Raw genomic sequence first — 22,096 nt, 5'->3', positions numbered from 1 at the left:
TTCAATATCGCTCATACTGGACAGTGACTGTTGGGGATTACCCAATGTAGGTTTGCAGGTCTCTGTTGTCACCAGGCATGTTGGAGGGCATTTTTGCAAAGGTGGGGTTCTCCAACTCAATTTCAGTAGCCCATGGGTCCAATACCAGGGCAAACCTCTGCAGGACACCACTCTCTCCCATGTGTTGCCGGGGGTTGCAGTTACACCTGGGCTGGTGTCCCAGTATTTTTTACCACTAACCTTTCAATTGATCTATGTGCTAATGAATCATATAGACCCTCAGGAGGGACGTGATGCCCCAGGTGTGTGAGACAAAGGTCTAATATGGAGCTCCCAGTTGACCAGGCTGAAATTGGCAGATCGCCTCAGGGGAATTAGCGCGCCGGCTCTGGAGACGAGACATGCTGATCGCGCTCACCACATGGTTCCCTTAAGTGGTTGGGGGACCACACAGCAAGGCCCCAAGCACTGTTAAAAACGGCCACGGAGGAACAAAAAGCGTTCCTGTGGCCGCGCGTGCAATACAAACACAGCACAATACAAGAAATAGCCAAAATACAAGGATTAGCAATGCAATAAATAATAGAGAGGTGGCCCTGAGGCAGTTATTCAAAGGCTGCACCTCACTCCCCTGAGTGTGTCTCCCTGGGCACAATCCAGGTCGTGTGACCAAAGTTCCAGTTTTATAATTTAGCCAAGTTCATGTGTTTTTTTGTCAAAAAAATTAGGTCATCAATGTATTACTGATTTTATTGTGAACAAGTTCACCTCACTTATCCGTAATCATTCAATTCTTCAATTTGTTGTTATATCCCATTTCATTATTACAATGCATTTCGGGGTTTACACCCCTTCATCAGGGAAAATCTAAGGTGGTAAAGGTGCAGTAACCACCAGTTCGCTACTTATAGGGGCAGTCCGTGAATCAGCAGAGGCAGTTATCTCAGCTGCTGGAGCAGCAATGCAAGAGGAGGTAGAAACAGGGATGGGGGATTTTCAGGGGGCCCCTAACTGTGTTGATTGGACATTGTTTTACTGTTGACTTTTTCCAGTGTTTACGGAAAATTAAGTCTTTTCTTATCTGTTAATATGGCTGCTGTAATAAGAAGTGGAGAAAGTACAGCATAATCCTCGCCTCCGCTCCTGATATAGAATTTGAAGCATACAACGACCACAACAAAGTGCCACCTACAATAAATCCAAAGACTAAGTGCTGCTATGATCTGACAAATGAGAGATTAACTTAAAGTGGACATAACTCTTGGAAAAAATATGAAATAACACAATGCAAATGGAACTACATTTTGGGATATGTAAAAAAGATCTCGATGAAACGATTAGAAAGAAATTTAACTGGGGTTTGCATATCCATTTGAAAGAAAAAACGCAGGAATGCCAGCCTGAAATTCTTTTGCATAATTTTTTTGAAAATGCTGCCCAATACAAAAAAGTGGTAGTAAATGTAATCCATATTTCTATTTTAAAAACGTTTGTAAAAGATATTAAAACCTGCATTTAAGGCATATAATGGGTTAAAAAATCTGTTTTAATCTTTAAATATCAAGGCAGTCTGGAGTAAAACCGCCCGTGTTGGATGCGCATATCAGAAATGTCCTGGTTTTGACCTGCAAGTTTGCCATTACGCTCCTCAGTAAGTACTGTGTTTTTTTTTTTTACTGAAATCAATGTATTCTTATATAGTTGATGCCTGAGGTTTGTGATAAATTGATTTTACCATTATGCGTAACTTCATGATTCTCTCATTGTCCCGTTCTATTCGCCTGAAAGCCAAGGTAAGAGTTTATGTTTTTTTGTATTTTTGCCGATGCACCGTTTTATATTTGCCTTCTATGTTGCCTTACATGCCTTTGTTGAAGTCACGCACATAAAGAGGACCTGATTGTTTTGGGAAATTCATTTAACTAACGATTCCTGCAGTTGTCGGATTGAATGATTGTTATGGATTTAAAAACATGTCCAACAGAAGCGTGGAAAAACATCATAAATCACGAACTGTATTAGCAGAAAAACAAATGTAACTAAAATGTAATCATATTCATTATAAAATCAAATGTGCAACTTGCAAAAAATGGATAAAAGCCCAAATAGGCTATCTAATGCTGAGCGTGTGAGTAGCTATTGTATATAAATATTTAAATAACTAATTATTAATGAGTACTCCGTTATCATCACAAGTTTAAAATATAATATTAAATTACATTGAGCATTGCAACCATACAATGAATTATTTAGCATCATTTGAAGCCGTTTTAGAACTTGTGCTATTTACTAACTATAACTAAGGAAATAATGCTTGATTCATCTAGATATACCCCTACCGTTGTGAAACTTACAACAAGTCACCAGTATGTTGCATATGTTATATTGCATTCAAATAGTGTCATGTCCACTACGACAACCTAACCACTACATTGCAAGATATGTCTAGCTAAGTTAATGTGGTGCTACTACCTTATGACATAGTTCTACGGTTGATGTAGTGAATGCAGTATTATTGTAGATGAATATAATTGTTCAGGATGTATTGGCATCCGAATATATCTTGCGATGCAAATACACCTTTTATTAGTGTAAAATCCCATTCAAGTAATCAGGAATGGTGGCGTTTTGGCCTTGTACATAGGGGTTTCCCATTGCGGAAGAATTTTCGCATGACCAAATTAGCTCACAGAGTCTTGTGTGGCTGTTCTACAGGAGGACCACCTGCAAAAACTGGTAATAAGTTTGTGAGATTTCACAAACAATTAGCAGATAGTTCTCTTTTTGGAAATTGCCATAGCTTTAATTCTGAAAAGATAAGGCATACATATATTTTTAAATGGGCATGAGAGGGGAACACCACAAAAAATATTGGTGGTATAAGCAGAGTAGCACGACTACATGAAAGAAGCTCAAAATGCTCATTCTCTGCATTTCCATATGTGGAAATGTACATTTCTGTGCGTGTAATTAGGGACAGACTTGAGTCCTCTTGAGAATGTGTTACAGTTGTGGATTCCCAGGAGTACTCCTAGAATTCTTGCTGAGTTCCTGAAAGGTCTGAAATGTACTTAAAGTTGGGTAGAAGGCCACTTCAGCTACTATTTGATTATTCTGATTAATAAGAAATTGTTGATGTGAAAAATAGTCACTGGAAGCCACGTTGTCCATTTATACTAAATTAATATAGACTATAGTGAGGATATCTTAATTCCAAAATCCATGCGCCCAATCCCCCTGCTTTGCACAGGCAAAAGCTGTGCTCGGCGGGAGAGTTGGCTGAATATGAACAGAAGCCCCCGAAATGTAATGAAAAAAACCAAAGACTAAAGTGACATGTTAGTTAGGTATGGTATTAAGATTGAACCTGGCATGAAAAAAAACAAAGGGTAAAGTGAGGTTATACTTAGGTGTTGAAAATACTAAAAGATTAAGGTTTAATAAACAAACAAAAACACTGAAATTCACCAGTTATAATTTACTGAGCTAACTATAATTTACACCCATGCCATGCACTGCTTGTGAACTCACATTTTATATCACTCATGGTATGGTAAATGACAATATGTACGACATCGCTGATGGCTCCTCAAATTACATCATTGATGACATTACTGATGACATTTAACAATTATTGTGACATGACTACATGGCATGTAAACTTGAGCTGATTGTTAAGTCTGCTGCTTATCTGCCACCCGGGAACCCGAGAACCACAGCTGCAGGCTGGAACTGGCTTTTACTTGGGTCTGTTTCCACTTGTGCCTCTGGAATCCCGGCTTCTACTCCTTCTCTCTTCCACTACAAAATGGCAATCACCTGCTTGAGGATTTGGAGCTGAGGTTTAAGGTATCAACGTCAGGCTTTAGTATTTTTTCTTTTTCCTTTACAACATGGCTGTGTCTCCCTTGGTTTCTTACTGACTTTCTCAATCCATTATCTTTTTTGTCATGTGGTGTTTGATGTCATTTCCTTTTCCACTTCTTTTACTATTTAAAGGCCTCAGTCTGGTTGTAGGGTGTGCCACAACAAAGCCATTTTCATTCTCTTGTTTCCCCACTCCCTCCACATGCTGATCCTGCCTCTTTGCTTTTGGGACTTGCTCCTCCAAATTACTGACTACCGGTTTTCTTCAATCCTGTGAAGACCTCACCAGCAAGGATATTTTTTACTCCTTTGGTTTTTTTCCTCATACATAGACGGCAGCTTCTTAAGGGCACTTACCTTCTAAATATTTCAGTGTGTGGTGACATTGGGATGTATGATGTTACAACGCGGTTTCTACACCGCGGTACCATTACAACGCGTCAATCACAACGCAAGTCGTTACAACGACTTGCACTGGAGGCGCTGGATTTTGGAATAGTATGATTTACTATTCCAACTCCAGCCTACGTTACAGTAGGGAAGGTTTTGGAATTGTAAATCATGCAATTCCTTAGTACATAGCGCCATCCAGCGCAAGTCGTTGTAACGACTTGCGTTGTGATTGACGCATTGTAGTGGTACCGCGGTGTAAAAACCGCAAGGTAATGGCTGTCTCCCGTGACATTGTGGCCTCCGGAAACAGTTGATCTTACCTCGGACAGTGGATGACCCCAATCGAGATAATGAGCAAACGCCCAGCCCTGAAGAGATTGCCAAGCCAAAACCTCTGTTTCTGGAATAGATCCTGGTGTTGGTCTGGCCCTTGTCCTTGATCAACAAACTATGGATCGGACCTTCATCAAGGTATCAACGCCATCAGCCCCTCAACATCAAAGGATTCTGAGGATTGTATGGGGTTTAAGGAGTTTTTGGATGGCCTGGTGTTTTTTCTTTAAATATGGACAATCTTCCTCTGACTGATCCTAAGTGGAATATTTGATTGGTTCCTTGAGTGGTGCAGCTCTGGCCTGGGCAACTCCTCTAGTAGTTGTTGAAGATCCTTCCTTGAATAATTATGATCATTTTTGGGCAAAGTTCAAGAAGATATTCGAGAGTCTGGATCCGAAAGCTTCTGCCTAATGCATTAAGGTTCACTAGTTTTCCAGGATTACTTTAGGGGAGGGTTACAGGAGGAGGTAAAGGGTGAGCTGGTAAGAATGCATTGAGCTTCCCAGTTTTCTGGACCAGGTTCTCCTGATTGAACTTCGAGGAAAATGGAAAAACAGAGACGTCTGAGATTCACTTCTACTCTTCTTCCCAAATCTTTAGGCATACTGAGCCAATTGCTGAACCAGTTTTTCCTTTTTCCAAGGTGCCTGATGAACCAATGCTGTTTTAATCCGCTAGAAGTCCTTTGTTCAATCGCAAAAAGGAACGAAGATGTAAGGGACATTTGTATGTACCTCTACTGGGAGAGTCCTAAGCACCAGCTTCTGACTTTTACTGTTTAACCCTCTAGGCCAATGGAAACTGCCAGATTCCATCTTTTGCAGGAGATAAATGGGCAGGACATTTCATTCTTCCTCAAGATTTTAGTTCCTTAGGGGTATCCATTTCACACTTTATGTATTGGAGTTGACCCTTTAAGTCCCTCGTGTACAGTTTTTTTTGTTACTGCCCTGTTTAATACCAATACCTTTGTCATATATATCAACTTGAGTTATGCCCAGGCACACCAAATTATGATCACATGTCATCTCTGGATCACGTTCAAACAATCAACAGATCTCCTTTAACTTCAGGTCTTGTGGCCTCCATCACTGTCCAACACTTAGAGTCTTCATGCAATCATAAGGAGATGGTTGCCTTTGATCCAATCTTATCTCCTACCTTTGCCAAGTGCTTGGAATACCCTGCAGAGATAACTGTTGCTAGGAAGGAAGTTTTTGGGCTCCTGTGGTACAAGAAGTATCTGAAGACCAATCTGAAGATGCAACCAGCCCAACTTTGACCATTACTTGGCTTACAAGGAATATTATTGTCTTACAGAATCCTAGGTCTGCATCGCTCCCTCCTCATACAGATTTGGGTTGTGGTATCCTAAACATACTAGTAGACATAATCTCCTGTGGTAGAATGTACTCTCTGTCCCAGCAAGAGAAACAAGTTCTGAAGCGACATTTGGACGAGAATATTAATAATGACCTGATTGTCCAGTCTACATTACCCACTGGAGTTCCACTTTTCTTCATCGCGGAGCTGAGACCTTGCTTCAATTAACATAAGATCTCCATTAAAGGACTAATACCAGCTTCCACTCATCAAAGTCATACTTGAGTACCTTCGTGGTGCAAAATATTTTGCAAAGTTAGATCTCTATGGAGTTTACCATCTGCTCCAAGTTAGGGAAAGTGATGAGTAGAACATGGTCTTTCGAACACTCTAAGGACACTACGAATATCTGAAGATGCCCTACGGTTTTACCAATGCTCCAGCAGTTTTTCACTGATTCATCATTAGAATGTTCTCTGACATCCGGAACTGGTTACTTGTGGTATACCTGGACAATATTCTTATCCTCTTTGCTTCCCTACTGAAGCACTTATTCCATGTTCCGTCCTTCTTTGTCTCAAGGAAACCAATCTATCCTGTAAGGTGAAGTGTGAATTCAAAAGGACAGAAGTGCAGTCTCTGCAGTATTGTCTTTCACAAGGTAGATTGCCTATGGGCTTACTTAAGAGCTCTGCCATTTTGGATCGGCCAACCCACAAGTCCATCCTGGAGATACAGAGTTTTTAGGACTGGTTAACTTTTATAGACAATAAAAACTTTGCTGAAATGACCTGATGCTTTTCACCCCCTCTGAAGAAGGATAACCTAACTGAAGGTTTTTATCTGACTCCAAATTTCACTAAACAGGCATTTAAGATTGGGTACTTAGGATTTAGAAAGGTATTTATGACCTGTTGTAATGTCTTTTACGTATTTGATTAAACAGTTTCCTAAGAGGTTTTCTACTTTGACAGTAGGACCAGCAAATGCAGACCACATGAATTAATACTTCTGATTGTTAACAAAGACTGCATATTTTGTCTCCTCTTGATGAGTCCCTCTTTGAGGTATGGTCAAGGGAGGGTAGACAGCCAAAACAGAAAAACAAAAATGTATGTTTCTATAGAACTTGAGTACCTGGTCGAGAAGTATGCTTGAGCATGCAAAGTGGTATAGCTATCAATTATCATCCAGGCAGGTGAGCATTTTTTCTGTATCTGTAAATCCTAACAGCGTGATATGTTCCTCATATTTTTATTGAGAGTTTTAAAAAAATTGTTACGGTGACTGGTGCTTTCTATAAGTTTTCTACTTGGAGATTAGTCAGAGCTACTTCGATATAACGATGTGCAGGGAGATTGGTGCCACTGCTAGCTAGTTCATCCCATAATAATTTACTTAGGCAATATCTTGTACTGATCTGAATTTAAAAGCAAATTTTAGGAAGGCTCTTTTATGTGTAGTTTCTTGCTTTATAATCCCAAACTCCAAGTGAACTTGTGCCGGAGATGCTGATTTTGGCATCCGAAATAAAGTTTTAAAACATTTTGTAACTATTTTTTACAGGGTAAGTACATTCAACCCATGGAGGCTTCACATCCATAACTACCAGTAGGAAGCAACTTGATATCTACAACCTTCAATTTTGGATCCAGTAAAGTGCCTGCAAATGTTTTTCAGGGAGAAATAAAAGCCAAAAGCAGGACACAAGTCTTCCCCCGTAGCTGCTGTAAATGACTAAGGAATGATCCACAGGAGTCTATGGTTATGCCCAAATATTTGTGTACCGAGACGTTCTACACCAGTTTGTTTTGTAGATACCATACACCATTCTTTTTTATCTCTTCATCGACAACAATTGTTTTCATTTTGTTTAAGTTTATCTTCAGTTTAATACACTGATATGTTTGAGAAGTCTTTGAGGACCAATTTGCGTTTTATTGACTAAAAGCACGTTGTCGGTGTATAGTTGGTGTGATAATATTTGCTGCTCAACTTTGGCAGGTGGGATCTGTCTGCCTCAACACAATAGATCTGATAAATTGGGCGACCTTGGCTCCTGTGTTTAATAGATGGGTTGATAAACTCTAAAAACCCAATCGGGGAGATGGACATTAGGGACCACAAATTAGGATCTGATAACTATTTTAAAAGTTCAAAATTTCCTGGTCTTTTAACTTTGTTGACAAACCCCCCCCAAGTTCTACGAGCACAATTTTAGTATTTGAAATTGTAGTGTAGTTCCTATATTCCCAATATGCTCTGTGCATTGGAATAATATCAACAGCAGTGTAGACGTAGGACTGAGGTCGACTAAATCTCTACTGACTATATTAGACTTAATTAGTTTTTCCAGCTAGCTCAGAGGTCACTAGAAACTTTCTCGAATATTCAAGAAGGAGTTAACTTTCCTGATTAGACAAGAAGGGATTAGTTTCTGACAACCATAAAACATGACAACTTTGCTCCCTCAGAATAAGAGTGTATCTCTAGAGTCGTGTGAAAACAATAGACAGCTATTTTACTCAGTCAATTGTGCATACTTAGTTTCACCAGAGTGCAGAGAAAAGAGAGACGGGCGTTTTCAATAAAAGGTGTTATTTTATTGAGCAGTCTTCTTTCTCATGCAAGAGAAATGAATTGCCACAATTGCAATACTTAACATGAAGAAAAGTGCGTACAGTAAAAGGAGTATTATGAAATAATACTGTAAAAGCATTGATATGGTTTCTTAGCCATATGATACTTTAAAATGGATAAAATATATACATACATATATACATTGACTAACATACTCAACTGGTGCTTCTAAATACGCCTACCCCGGTGTACCTGACCTAAGCCTAATACGTGGGAAGGAGTAAGTAAGTAGCAGTTTAAGTTAAGTTGGTTTTGGCAAGAATCTGAATCAAGAATTCTCTTTAAGGGTTTAGTCAGCTCCGTACCTGGGTAATAGAAAGCAGGAGGTCTGGTATCTCTCTCTCAGGACTCGATATCCCAGCAACCCGCGAGGGCGGCTGAGAACACCGGAGCTGGATTTCTCGGCAGGAGAAAAGACAGCGTCTCTCTCAGTGCGTCAAAAGGGAGGGGAGGCGTCCGTGGGCTCTCGCATCAGCTGGGCTCTCGGGCAAGTAGATAGCCGCTCTGCTCCGAACCACCGTGTGTTTGCTTAAGGCAACGTTGGTATATTTATACCTGAAAGGTGCCGGGTTTGAAGTAAGGTTGGACATAAGACGCCAATAAAGATGTCACTAAGAACTTGCCGTTCTTACAGTGCTCACAGGAGTTCTAGGACAAATCAAAACAAAAGCCATGGGGATTTCCCAGGTTGCTGGAGGTTTGTTTTGTTTAGAGAACTCGTTGTACTTTCTAGGAGTCTGGGGAAGTAGCCTTTGCTTAATGGGCTACGACTAAATATGGATATGATTCTTATGCCTTTATAAGGATATTATTTATTATAACCACATAAGGGCATAAATCAGGAATATCGAATTAGGGTCCTAGATAGAATTACAACAAAATGGCTTATGTGGGTGTGGGGTTACAGTATCTTTTTATGCTTCCCTTTAGTCTCTTGATCAGTGGATTGGCACGCTTGGTAGCCACCTGCAATCGGATTTTATCTGTGGGTGTTTTGGGGTAAGCAGTGAAGAATACTGCGTCAGACCGTTTTCCTCTTTTTCTTTCAATGCTGACCCTCCCAGAGCATTACTCAATATTGAATTGGTGAAAGCCGATCTCATACATGATATAGTTTGATTAGCATGACTATTTTAGGGTTTTATTAGCACATTAGGGTATGCACTATCGTGCTTTTTTGTAATTTTTATTACCCATTTCAAGAGCACTCCTTTTTCCAATAGTACTAACTTGGTTACTTCAGAAGAGAGTCACATATCCAACGTTGGCTCTTTTATATGGTTACCACAAGGATCCAGGAATTCAATTGAAAATATTTCTGAAGTGAGGTGTGAGATGATCTAGGGTTTCTGCGCTCTGCAGCAACTTTATATTAATACTCCGATTCAGAATGTCCTGAGAACCTTTTGATTTTTACTCTGGTAGAAGTAGCAATTTATTTCAAACTGGTTCATATGCAACATCACAGTTTTTCCCATTTGAATTTTTGAGTGATATTCCAATCTCTGTTGAGCAGGGGTGGTTCCTGTATGTGGGCGGAGCCCCGCTAGTCTAGGAGGAGGGAGAAGAAGGATACTGAAAGATTAGTCTGAGGCACTCAGTATGCCCACCCTATGAGTAGCAGTGCACCACAGCAGTATACAAACACACTGCGCATGTGGCATGGACGACTTCAATATCGCACAAGTCCCACATGCGCAGTGTGTGTTTGTGAGGCATAGATGAGGGCAGTCAGCCGCTGCCTTAATCAGCAGTATTTCCAGGGCTTCGGTTGAGTTATCGCCTCGCCCGGATCTACTACGTAGGTTATGTTCTTTCAGCTGAAACCCTGAGTACTGTTATCCTTTTTGCCTCTGTCAAGCTGCCTTTGAGGCCCGAGACTCTGCCCGGCATCTTTTGTTTTCAGCGTTTGCGATTGCTCCATATTCCCCTCTCCGGCCTCTAACATCTCCCTTAGCACGACTGCTAAGATTCACACTTGCATGCTTGAATTGCACTCTGAAATGCACGTATTTAAAGACAGATTGACACGCACATATTTAAAGACTTGCAGCCTTATTCAGCAACGGGCCGTTTTGCGAGCCCCTAATAGCGATTCATAGCGAATCGCTATTAAGGACTCGCAAAACGGTATTCATGATGTATTGCGAGAAAAAAATGCGATTCGCACGCGGCCGCAAAAACCGTTTCCGAACATCGAAAAGCAAATAAAAATCGCAATTTCCTGCAACATCCGTGTCGGATTAGCGACATCGCAAATAGCGATATCGCTAATAGCGAGATCGCAAAAAGCGAGATCGCAAAATCACGAGATCGGGAAAACGGGAAGTCGCATTTCGAGCACAGTGATGACATCACAACCAGGAAGCAGCCAGTTCCCACCCCCATTCACCACAGTGAGGCAGACCTCGAGGCAGCAACAGAGACAGCTCCTGCAAGGACACCTGCTAAGTTGGACTACCACCTCCAATACCACTGCAGCAAAGGCTGAGGAGGCAGTACCTGGGCCCAGCAACCCCGGGCGCAAGAGGAAACTCAAGTTCTCGGAACAAGAGTTGGAGCACCTAATTGAAGGGGTGGTGGAGAACCACTCCAAACTGTTCGGGAAAGACTCAAGGAGGGTGCCCGAGCAGGAGAGGCGCAGGATCTGGCTCAGGATAGCGGCCGCAGTGAGCTCTGTGGGTGTGGCCGACAGGTCACTGGATGACCTGAAGAAAAGGTGGTACGACCTCCGAGGTCGTGCCAAGGAGGGGGTCGCCGAGAGGCTGGGAGAGTCCCTGGGCACTGGAGGGGGAGGACCTACAGTCCCTCCAAACACCCCCCTGGAGGATCGCGTTGAAGACATGCTGGAGGAAGAGGCGTGTATTGGAGTCACCCGAATGGACTCATCCCGCCCCACCCAAGAGAGCCAAGGTAAGTGGCATGCGACTGCGACCCTGTCCCCTATGAATGGCCATGACCCTATAGCCTCCCATAATGTTCCAAAGTCATGCCATCGGTGCACATCAGTTAATGCCCTAAAGCATTGTGGGACATGTAGTGTGGCCACAATGTACAAGTACCCCAATGCAGCCAGACAGGTTCAAAAGTACGCAATGCTATAGGCAGTCAGGGAATGTCACCCAGCATGCATGTAGCAACTGCACATGTGACAGATACATGCAACTAATGTACGTCCACTTCCCCTCACAGGTGGCGCTGACAGCAGCGCCAGCGAGAGGCTGCACATAGATGAGGATGCACAGGATGACGTGGAGGTGCCGTTACACACACAGCCTCCTGCGTCTGCCGCAGCAACAACACCTGCAGCCCGGCCCACTACCACTGTGCCTCCAGCCTCTGCCCCAGCACCAACACCTGCTGCCCGGCCCACTGCCACTGTGCCTCCAGCCTCTGCCGCAGCACCAACACCTGCAGCCCGGCCCACTACCACTGTGCCTCCAGCCTCTGCCGCAGCACCAACACCTGCAGCCCGGCCCACTACCACTGTGCCTCCAGCCTCTGCCGCACCAGCAATGCCTAGCTTGACTCCACCAGCAGCTGGCGCACCAACATCAGGTCCCGCGACAGCGGCGACACAGCGGCCACCCACTGTGGCAGGCCAGCAGAGCAGGCGTGGCAGGGCTCGCCTGCAGACCAACGCTCCCAGCACCAGGAGGGGGAATGGACAGCGGCTGCCGAGCATGAGTGTCGAACGTCGCATGCTCTGGATTCACCAGCTGCAGGCACGCCGGCAAGGGGCCATACAGCTGCAGCTGCATAACATTGGCCGCAATGTGGCAGGTGTGGGGGACTGGATGGACCGCATGACGGCAGCCATGGCAGGTGTGGGGGAGGGGATGGCCCGCATGACTGCAGCCATGGAGGCCAACACAGCTGCAATGATTTCACAGCGCAACACGGACCGCCGCCGCCACCGTCAGCTACTGACCAGGCTGACGGCTTACACCCGGTCAAACTATGTTATCGGCAATGCCACCTCGCAGCTATCGCGCCGGTGCCTGGCGCAGCAGCAGCAGCTCATTCAATGCTGCGAGGATGTGGCCAGGGTACTTGAGGGCCTGACCACTGCCGTGATGGCACTTCACCCTGCTGTACCTGCCACTGTCGGGGGTGACGATGCCAGTGAGGGGACATCAAGTGTGAGCAGCCACTCTGCCTCACATGTAGGGGCGCTGAGACGCAGCACCAGGCCCAATGCAGGGACACGTGCGGTGGATGAGGAGGAGCCGGAGAGGCGCTTGGGTGCTTCGTGCCGGAGGCGCACCTGACTGAATAGTACTTGTACAGGCACAGGATGAACATAAGCCTGCCCTGTGTATTGGACGCAGCAGTATGCTGAAATACTGTTTTCAATGGAAGGATGGCAACTGGAAACATTATTGTGATTCAAACAATAAGATTTAATTTGGCATCACACATTGGCGTAGTGTCATTATTAAATTTTGCATGCAATTGTGATTTGTTGGGTGAGGGGAGAGGGTGCACTAGAAACAGTTCATTGTGATGTGGTTGCGGCGTCTGTGGCCTTCAGCTGGGTTCTCCCCGCGTGCATGACGCCCATGTGCAGGTGGTCGGTCGTCCCCTTCCGACTCACTGCCAGAGATGTCAACAGGTATCCTGCGCTTGGTAGCAATGTTATGTAGTATTGCGCAGACAGCCACAATGCGGCAGCACAATTCAGGACTGTAGTACATGGCCCCACCTGTCTTGTGCAGTATGCGGAACCTGCTCTTCAGTAGCCCAAAAGTCTGTTCAATGCAATTCCTTGTCCGTATGTGTGCAACATTGTAACGCCGTTGCTGTGGTGTAGCAGGGTTGAGGTATGGGGTGAGGAGGTATTCACGGAGGGCGTAGCCACTGTCACCTGAATGAGAGGAGCAGAGGGTGAGTGCCTGTGCTGCACAGCTACTTCATTGCAATGTGACATTGTTGACAAAGTGTACTTACCAAGTCGGTGTCCTTCTCCAAAGTCTCCACTGGCCAGTCGTGTGTGGAGGCCGCTGTGCCGGAATATGAATGAGTCATGGGTACTCCCTGGGTACTGGGCCACTATGTCCGTGATGTATGTCTTAGCATTGCAGACCATCTGTATGTTGAGGGAGTGGTAGGACTTGCGATTGCGGTACTTGTACTCCGTTGCAGCTGGTGGGCAGATGGCGATGTGGGTGCAGTCTATGCATCCTATCACATGTGGGAAATGGGCCACATTGTAGAATTGTAGCTTGGTCAAGTCCAGATCCTGTTGGCTGGTGGGAAATTTGATGTGTCGGTGTAGCTGGGTCAGCATTACGTCAACGAAACTCCTGAGGCAGCGTGACATGGTGGGCTGGGATATCCCCCCAGCAACCGCTACTATCCCCTGGAAGCTCCCGGAGGCCAGGAGGTGCAGGCTACACAATACCTGGACATGTGTAGGCACGGCATTGGTCCGCCTTGTTGGGTGCTGCATCAGGGGGTCAAGGTCCTGTATTAGCTGGATTATCATTTCCCCATTCAGGCGGTACTTTGCATATATCTGCTCTCTGGTTTGGCCCAGCAGGGTGACCCGCTGGCGGAATATCCTGTCCTGGATTTTACGTCTCCTCCGTGCTGCTCGCTGTAGCCTTCGCCGCCTGACCACCATGTACATTCCTGGCATTGTGAGACTCCAACTGCTGCTGCTGATTCTCCTTATGTGTGTTTGGTCAGGCCTGCACCTGTTCCTGATTGGCCAACGGTTTTTCAAAAAAAAAAATTCCAATGGCTTTTATGGTTACCACCTGCTTTGGGTTGTCCTTAATTTGCGCCTCGCAAATAGCGATTTTTTTTTTTTTTCGCTATTTGCAATTTTTCATGAATACCGATTGCGATTGTATAGCGAATTCGCAATTTTTTTCGCAGAATCCGTGGTTTGTCGCACTCCTGCCGGGATTCTGCGAATCTATTAGCGATTTCGGTATTTTTTGTTTGCGCTTTCGCTATTTTCATGGTGAATGCCAATTAGGGAAATTGCGCCCACAATAGCATTTTCGCAGCTATTGCGGGCGCAATTTTGCTTAATGAATCAGGCTGAAGGTTCTTTAAATATGTGCGTGTCAGAGTGCAATGCAAGCATGCAAGTGTGAACCTTAGCAGAAAGGCCTTAGCACGACTGCAAAGATTCCCACTTGCATTCTTGCATTTGCACTCTGACACGCACGTATTTAAAGACACATACATACCCCCCTAAAGGCCGCCCCCCCCACTTTCAAATGTCACCAGCCGCCACTGCTGTTGAGGTAAAAGTGGGAGAATAATCTGTTATCTGAGGAGCCATCCTACAGCCTTATTCATCAACGGGCCGTTTTGCGAGCCCCTAATAGCGATTCATAGCGAATCGCTATTAAGGACTCGCAAAACGGGATTCATGTAGGAATTGCTAAATAAATAGAGATTCCTACACATTCCTTATTTGCGAGTAGCAAATTGCTAATCGCAAATAAGGAATACTCCCCATTCATTCCTAGGGGCCAAAAGGCCCATAGGAATGAATGGGGAGTATTCCTTATTTGCGATTAGCAATTAGCTAATCGCAAATAAGATAGCGATTTAAAGGGTGCCAGGGGTGTCCAAAGGACACCCTGTAGCACCCCTTAAATGCAAATTGAAACAGGTGTTGCGCACACACATGTCCAAAGGACATGTGTGTGTGCAACATGCAACTTAGAAAAATGCTTTTAAGAGCATTTTTCTAAGTTTTTGCTATTTACTGAGAGGTCTGACCTCTCGGTAAATAGCGGCCCAAAATTGCATTTTCGCAATTTTAAAATGCTTTCATGAATTGCATTTAAGGAATCTCAAATAGAGATTCCTTAAATTCAATTCTTCTCAAATGTGCGAAATCTTAAATAGCGAATTTTGCATTTGGGATGATGAATCCCAAATGCAAAAATTGCACTCGCAAAAGGCAAGATTCTGAGAATCTTGCCCTTTGCGAGTGCAATTTAGCTTGATGAATCAGGCGGTTAGTGTTTATTTGTACACCATGAGCAAATTGCTCCGGTCGTGTAGCTTCAGGGCTGTGACTGCTCAATGAGGGTTGAGCTTGTACTGCGTGATGTGGAATGATAATTCCATTACTGTATCCTTCACAAATGTTTTGCTTGCGGTTCAGCTCCTTTTGAGTGTCTTCTTCTTTCAGGCCATATTCAAATCCAGCAACTTGTTGTAGATATCACTGTTCACTAGAAATAGGGTTCTTTTCCCCATGTTTATGAGCTGCAGCTTCTGGGGCCTTTTTATTTAAGGTTTCAGTGCCTATCATTTTAAACTGCAACAGTAGCTCCTCTTGTGACTTTGATTGCTGGAGGAGAGATATTACCATGAGTATGGTTGAATCCTGCTTACTGGCATTCTTTTTTTTAATATCAGATGTGTTTTTTGCTAGATGTGATATATTTGCAGTATTTAGGGTAGCTGAGGTTTTTACTTTTTTAGGTCTCGCCTATGCAGCGCGCATGCGTTGCGTAGGAAAAAGACCTTTTGGAATCGCTTCACTTTTCGCCCTAAAAATGTGCACGTGTTGCATTGCTTTCAATGACAACATGTGCACGTTTGGCGATTCCCTTGCGGGAGTGAGCTTTGGCACCATGCGTTAGCAATTATCGCTCCTGGAGCTGCTCGCTCCCGCAAGGGAAACGCTTTCACTTTTGCCAGCACTTTTGTTTTTTTAACTTTTAGCACGAGGCGCGCGTGCTTGTTTATTCCAGGCTATGAGACTTGGGGCCATTGTCCTTGCTTGTTTTAAGGCCCAGAGCGCCCTTGCTAAGCCACTGGTATGGCGGGTTTAGACTCTACATGTATGTCACGGTAGGGCCAGCACAACAGGATTATCAGGCCCCGTCAACTCAAATTGTTAATTCCCTTTTATGTTATTTGTAAAAAGTCATGTCACTTTGCAAATGGATGAAAGCAGAAAAGAAAATCATCTAAAGACAAATCTGTAATCAATCTGATTAAAGCCACAAAAGACATGAGGCATCCAAAGCAGGAGGGCATGTAAACTTAGGATGCTTTTATCATGGGTCAAGGAAACAACAATACCACCCGCAGGAGAGTTGGCGCCAGGAAGACTCCCTTGTGCCAACGCCTGACGTGTGAGAGTTATCCGCAAGCTGCATGCTTTCTGCTCACCTGGAACACAGTGCAAATATAAACGCAACTCAAGCGTTGATTACAGTGCAAATATAAACGCAACTCAAGCATTGGTTACAGTGGGGTATTCCATAAAACGGCCATGATGTAATGCTGTAATGCACGCATGCAGTCACACAGTGCAATAACATCACGTTCTTGTTGCCTGTATATTATTACTGGGACGGATATTTTGAAATAAACAATTGTGCATAAGCTAAAATGAACAATGTAAACATTTCATAACATTTATTAATAGAAGTGGAGACACCGAGGCCACTTCTTGTGTCCTTGGGGCCCATCTGCTGACGTGACACGTGAGCTGGAGGTAGGCGAATTTTAGACCTTTAAAAGCCCCCTCTCAGCATTCCTTAACATCCACATCAAATAATGCACCATGACTGACAGCAGACGTCTGTCTAAGATCAGGCGCTCATTTCGTCTTAAAGCAGATGACAACAATCTAATCACCTCGACTTTGTAAGAAATAAAACTAAGTTACTCGTGGATTTATGGGATACTAGCCCAGCAGGAAGCGCAGGCAAGTCACAGGAAATGCACATTCCTCCATTTTTCGAACTTCGTTTTTGCTGGCTTTAGGACTCTATGCACTTTATCACTGCTAACGAGCACCAAAGTGTGTGTGCTCTCTTCCCTAAACATGGTAATATTGTCTCACCCACAATTGGCATATTTAGTTTACTTATAAATCCCTAGTGATGTCATATTACATATACTCAGGGCCTGTAAATTGAAAGTTACTAGTGACTTGTAGCACTGGTTGTCCCTACCACTTAAGTAGCACTCTAACCGTGGCTGAGGCCTGCCATTGCAGAGCCTGTAAGTACAGTTCTACTCTGACTTGCCGACCTGGCAAAACAACGCTTCTGCCAGGCCCAAACCTTCCCTTTTTATCCCCCCTAAGCAGGGCTCTGAACAACCCAGAGGGCAGGCTGCAGTGTACTTAAAAGGCAGGGCATGTACTTTTCAATTTCACGTGTCCTACTAGCGAGGCCTATCTCTCCAAAAGGGTAACATGGGGATTACCTTATTTAATCACATAAGTGTAATTTACATACTGGAAGAGATACACTTTTCAAGTTTGGTGTCTCTGAAATCACAATTGAAAATCATAACTTATGGTGAAGTCAGATTTTAAATTGCAATTCTGAAATGCCACTTTTAGAAAGTTGTCATTTTCTTACTTTTGCTACTTGGTGCCTTCTTCCTGTCTCTGAGTACTTGTCTGGGGTGGGTGACAGCTGGGTGAGCTGTAGCCTCCCAAGACAGCCACACACAGTGGAAACTTAGGTGTTGCTCAATGGGCAATCCTTGGAGGATGAGAGGAGATGAGCTTGACCCAGCCTCATTTACTCCAGAATTGCATGTGTTCTGCCCCACACAAAGCGCTGAATACCCCTTGTAGTGAATATGGAGCCAGGGCAGAAAGGGCACGAACCCTGTGCAGTTCAAATGCCGGTCTTTGAAGCATCTCCTACTTCAATGGCCCAACTGTGTATAAGTACTGGACCTCTGACAGCACCACTTTAGTAAACGTATGGACCAGTTACTACTCTGCCAGTAAAAAGGACTGCTGTGCTGCTGAAGGACTGCCAGTATGCTGGACTACTGCTTTGCAGTGCTGCCCTTCTGCCTGTGGTTCCCCTGCCTGCCTGAGAAGGACAGGACCTGCATTACTTGAACCAGAGTGTCTCCAAGGGCTAGCTGACTGGCCTCCTGATCTGACGTCTCAGGGACCTAAAAGACTTCCAACCACTCTGCCTCTGAAACTGGACTTATCGGTGAGTCTGTCCTGCCACGTGGTGTAACACCATTCCTGGACCCTTGAAAGTGAGTCTGAGGTCTTTGCTCCAGCAGTTGCAGGTATCGGAACCAACATCTCTAGTGCAGAGTGGATTGGAACTGACACATCGTTGCTGCTGCGTTGGATTTTGTTGATTTGGTCTTGTTTCATTTATTAAAGCCAGAACTATTATTTTTACTTTGTGTGGTATCTATTTGCGTGCTTTTTTCACTGTTTTACTGTTTGAAGTATTGCAAAAATACTTTACACACTGCCTCTAAGTTAAACCTGACTGCTCTGTGCCATGCTATGGGAGGGTGAGGAAAGGTCAGTTTGCCTGACACATACCCTGACTAGGGATGTGGTTGCTGTTTGGTTAAGGTTCACACCCCAGTGAACCAACAACCCAATTTTCCAACAGATCCTTGCTGCTGCAGAATGATCAGCAACCATGCCATGTAAACATCCAGTGCCCATGCTTGGGCACAGAAGGGGGTCTGTATACTGATTATGATGAAACTGCACTGCCTACTTTGAATATATTAACTCGGAAAATCCACCGGTTAATGTGTGGGCTGTATACAGTTCAGCTCAGAAACATAAAGAGGCAACCAGGACCGAGTATCTCCTCCATCTCTGCCATAAGTCTCGCACCTTGTTCAGTCCCAGAACCTTGTTCTATAGGCAGTCGCCTCAAGCATTTATTGTCTTGTCCTGAATATGATCCCAGCATTAACTTAAAAGGATCGAAATGTTTTTGACTTCCTGCACTCTGACATACTAGTATACTTTGGATTAATATGCGCTAGGGTGCTCTAATGTATTCTTTGTTGGCCTAATAGTTGCAATTTGTCCTGACACTGCTTTTGTTTTGCCTGAGCTCCTTTCTGCTCTTATTATATATATGTCTCTACTTTTATGTCTTCATTATTTTTTTACATTAAATGATTATGTCCAGTTGGACAACCAAAAATAGATATCATTGCATTTCTATATGCATGTTCTTACACAAAAGCCTCTCCGTTAGGGACCATTGTTCCTTCAAACCTTTACTGTGAGTGAGCCTCACTGCCATTTAATGGACTGATAATGCTAATTGTCAGTGTCCACATTTTAGGCTGAGGCCTCTGCTGCTCAGCTAGGGTAAGAGGTTCTGGGCTGGTTACAAATGAACATTTGAACACAAGCATGTACGCACATGTATGGGCTGAGCGTGTGAGATTACCATGTTGTGTATCCCAGCATCTGCACACAGGTAGCCTGTCATAGAAGAGACTCTTTAGGGATTGGTACTGACTTGTGGGAGGCCTCATAATGTGAGTTGGCATTCATAGTGTAGGTCTGTAGTGCTTACTAATTGTCTGTGATGCTTAAACTGTGTTACACATTATAGGCAATGTCTGTACTGAAGTACATTTTCACCCAGTTAGGCCTGCAGGGTCACAATGTAGCAAAGTAGGGGTATGCATGCATCCCCAGAGTAGATATATAGTCCATACAATCATACATGCACTCCTTCTGACACTCAAGAAATTGCCACAGCTCCCTGGCTCTCCTTTTAATTAGATTCCAGACCTATGTCTACCCTGCCTAGCATGGTTAATTACTCTGCTCTCTAGGTGGAGGGACAAAAGCCTCCTGACATGATGTAGCCATTAACTAGGCTTGACCCAGTAACTAGCCGGGTTAATTACTCTGTTCTCTTGCAGGAGGAACAAAGGCCTCTTGACACAATGGGGCCATTAACAATGCTTGACCCAGTTACCGGGAAATCAATGTGTGGGGAGGAAATCGGTATCTGTTAATTAGGGAGAAACAGAACAAAAAACACTGGTCTTGAGAGCAATAATAACATAAAACTGCCTAGCAGGAAGGAGAAGCCACCTGATGTCCTGCACAGATGAACTTTGGGACTTTGACTCCCCCTGATGCATAAGATGCCCATTGCGCTAATCTTGTATTCTCATTGGGCTATCTCATGAATCATAGAGAGTTACCCAACACTACAGGAGCTCTGATGTGTATTCCACTAATGTGTTGGCTTTCTTGTACCATTTTTTAAAACTTTGTGTGAATTGATTTTAAGAATTACGCACCTCTCCCTCACCTGCTAGGCTGGTCGGGGCACTCACCCTGTAAATAATTACCCGTGCAGCTGATCTGAACGCTGCCACGGGGTAGGAAATCGCAAGCACCGCCATCAGCGAGCGAGCCTGCTCACAGGCCACGCCCACTTCCAAGGCCACGCCCCCCACGACTATATAAAGCGGACCTCCCCAGAATCTGTACTCCTGAGGCACAGCCGGGAGCTCTGCTCAAAATTGTACCATTTTTAAAACTTTGTGTGAATTGATTTTAAGAATTACGCACCTCTCCCTCACCTGCTAGGCTGGTCGGGGCACTCACCCTGTAAATAATTACCCGTGCAGCTGATCTGAACGCTGCCACGGGGTAGGAAATCGCAAGCACCGCCATCAGCGGGCGAGCCTGCTCACAGGCCACGCCCACTTCCAAGGCCACGCCCCCCACGACTATATAAAGCGCCGACGCCCAGACCGCCCCAGAATCTGTACTCCTGAGGCACAGCCGGGAGCTCTGCTCAAAATTGTACCACTTTTTAAAACTTTGTGTGAATTGATTTTAAGAATTACGCACCTCTCCCTCACCTGCTAGGCTGGTCGGGGCACTCACCCTGTAAATAATTACCCGTGCAGCTGATCTGAACGCTGCCACGGGGTAGGAAATCGCAAGCACCGCCATCAGCGAGCGAGCCTGCTCACAGGCCACGCCCACTTCCAAGGCCACGCCCCCCACGACTATATAAAGCGCCGACGCCCAGACCTCCCCAGAATCTGTACTCCTGAGGCACAGCCGGGAGCTCTGCTCAAAATTGTACCATTTTTTAAAACTTTGTGTGAATTGATTTTAAGAATTTCGCACCTCTCCCTCACCTGCTAGGCTGGTCGGGGCACTCACCCTGTAAATAATTACCCGTGCAGCTGATCTGAACGCTGCCACGGGGTAGGAAATCGCAAGCACCGCCATCAGCGAGCGAGCCTGCTCACAGGCCACGCCCACTTCCAAGGCCACGCCCCCCACGACTATATAAAGCGCCGACGCCCAGACCTCCCCAGAATCTGTACTCCTGAGGCACAGCCGGGAGCTCTGCTCAAAATTGTACCATTTTTTAAAACTTTGTGTGAATTGATTTTAAGAATTACGCACCTCTCCCTCACCTGCTAGGCTGGTCGGGGCACTCACCCTGTAAATAATTAACCGTGCTGCTGATCTGAACGCTGCCACGGGGTAGGAAATCGCAAGCACCGCCATCAGCGAGCGAGCCTGCTCACAGGCCACGCCCACTTCCAAGGCCACGCCCCCCACGACTATATAAAGCGCCGACGCCCAGACCTCCCCAGAATCTGTACTCCTGAGGCACAGCCGGGAGCTCTGCTCAAAATTGTACCACTTTTTAAAACTTTGTGTGAATTGATTTTAAGAATTACGCACCTCTCCCTCACCTGCTAGGCTGGTCGGGGCACTCACCCTGTATATAATTACCCGTGCAGCTGATCTGAA

At 44.8% G+C, this 22,096-nt stretch overlaps 1 protein-coding gene across 2 annotated transcripts in view; it reads left to right on the top strand.

Annotated features, from left to right (window-relative positions):
• LOC144761974 (cysteine-rich secretory protein 2-like) overlaps positions 1–22,096 on the top strand; it is a 298,644-nt gene that overhangs the window by 224,403 nt on the left and 52,145 nt on the right. For both annotated transcript variants that reach the window (XM_078647144.1, XM_078647143.1), the window contains exon 6: positions 1,566–1,651. In XM_078647144.1, coding sequence (XP_078503270.1) covers positions 1,566–1,651 — 86 coding nt within the window. The remainder of the gene's footprint in view (positions 1–1,565; positions 1,652–22,096) is intronic.

This window comes from Lissotriton helveticus, chromosome 6, assembly GCF_964261635.1.
Source record: "Lissotriton helveticus chromosome 6, aLisHel1.1, whole genome shotgun sequence".
NCBI lineage: Eukaryota > Metazoa > Chordata > Amphibia > Caudata > Salamandridae > Lissotriton > Lissotriton helveticus.
This window is presented reverse-complemented; position numbering and strand designations above follow the sequence as displayed.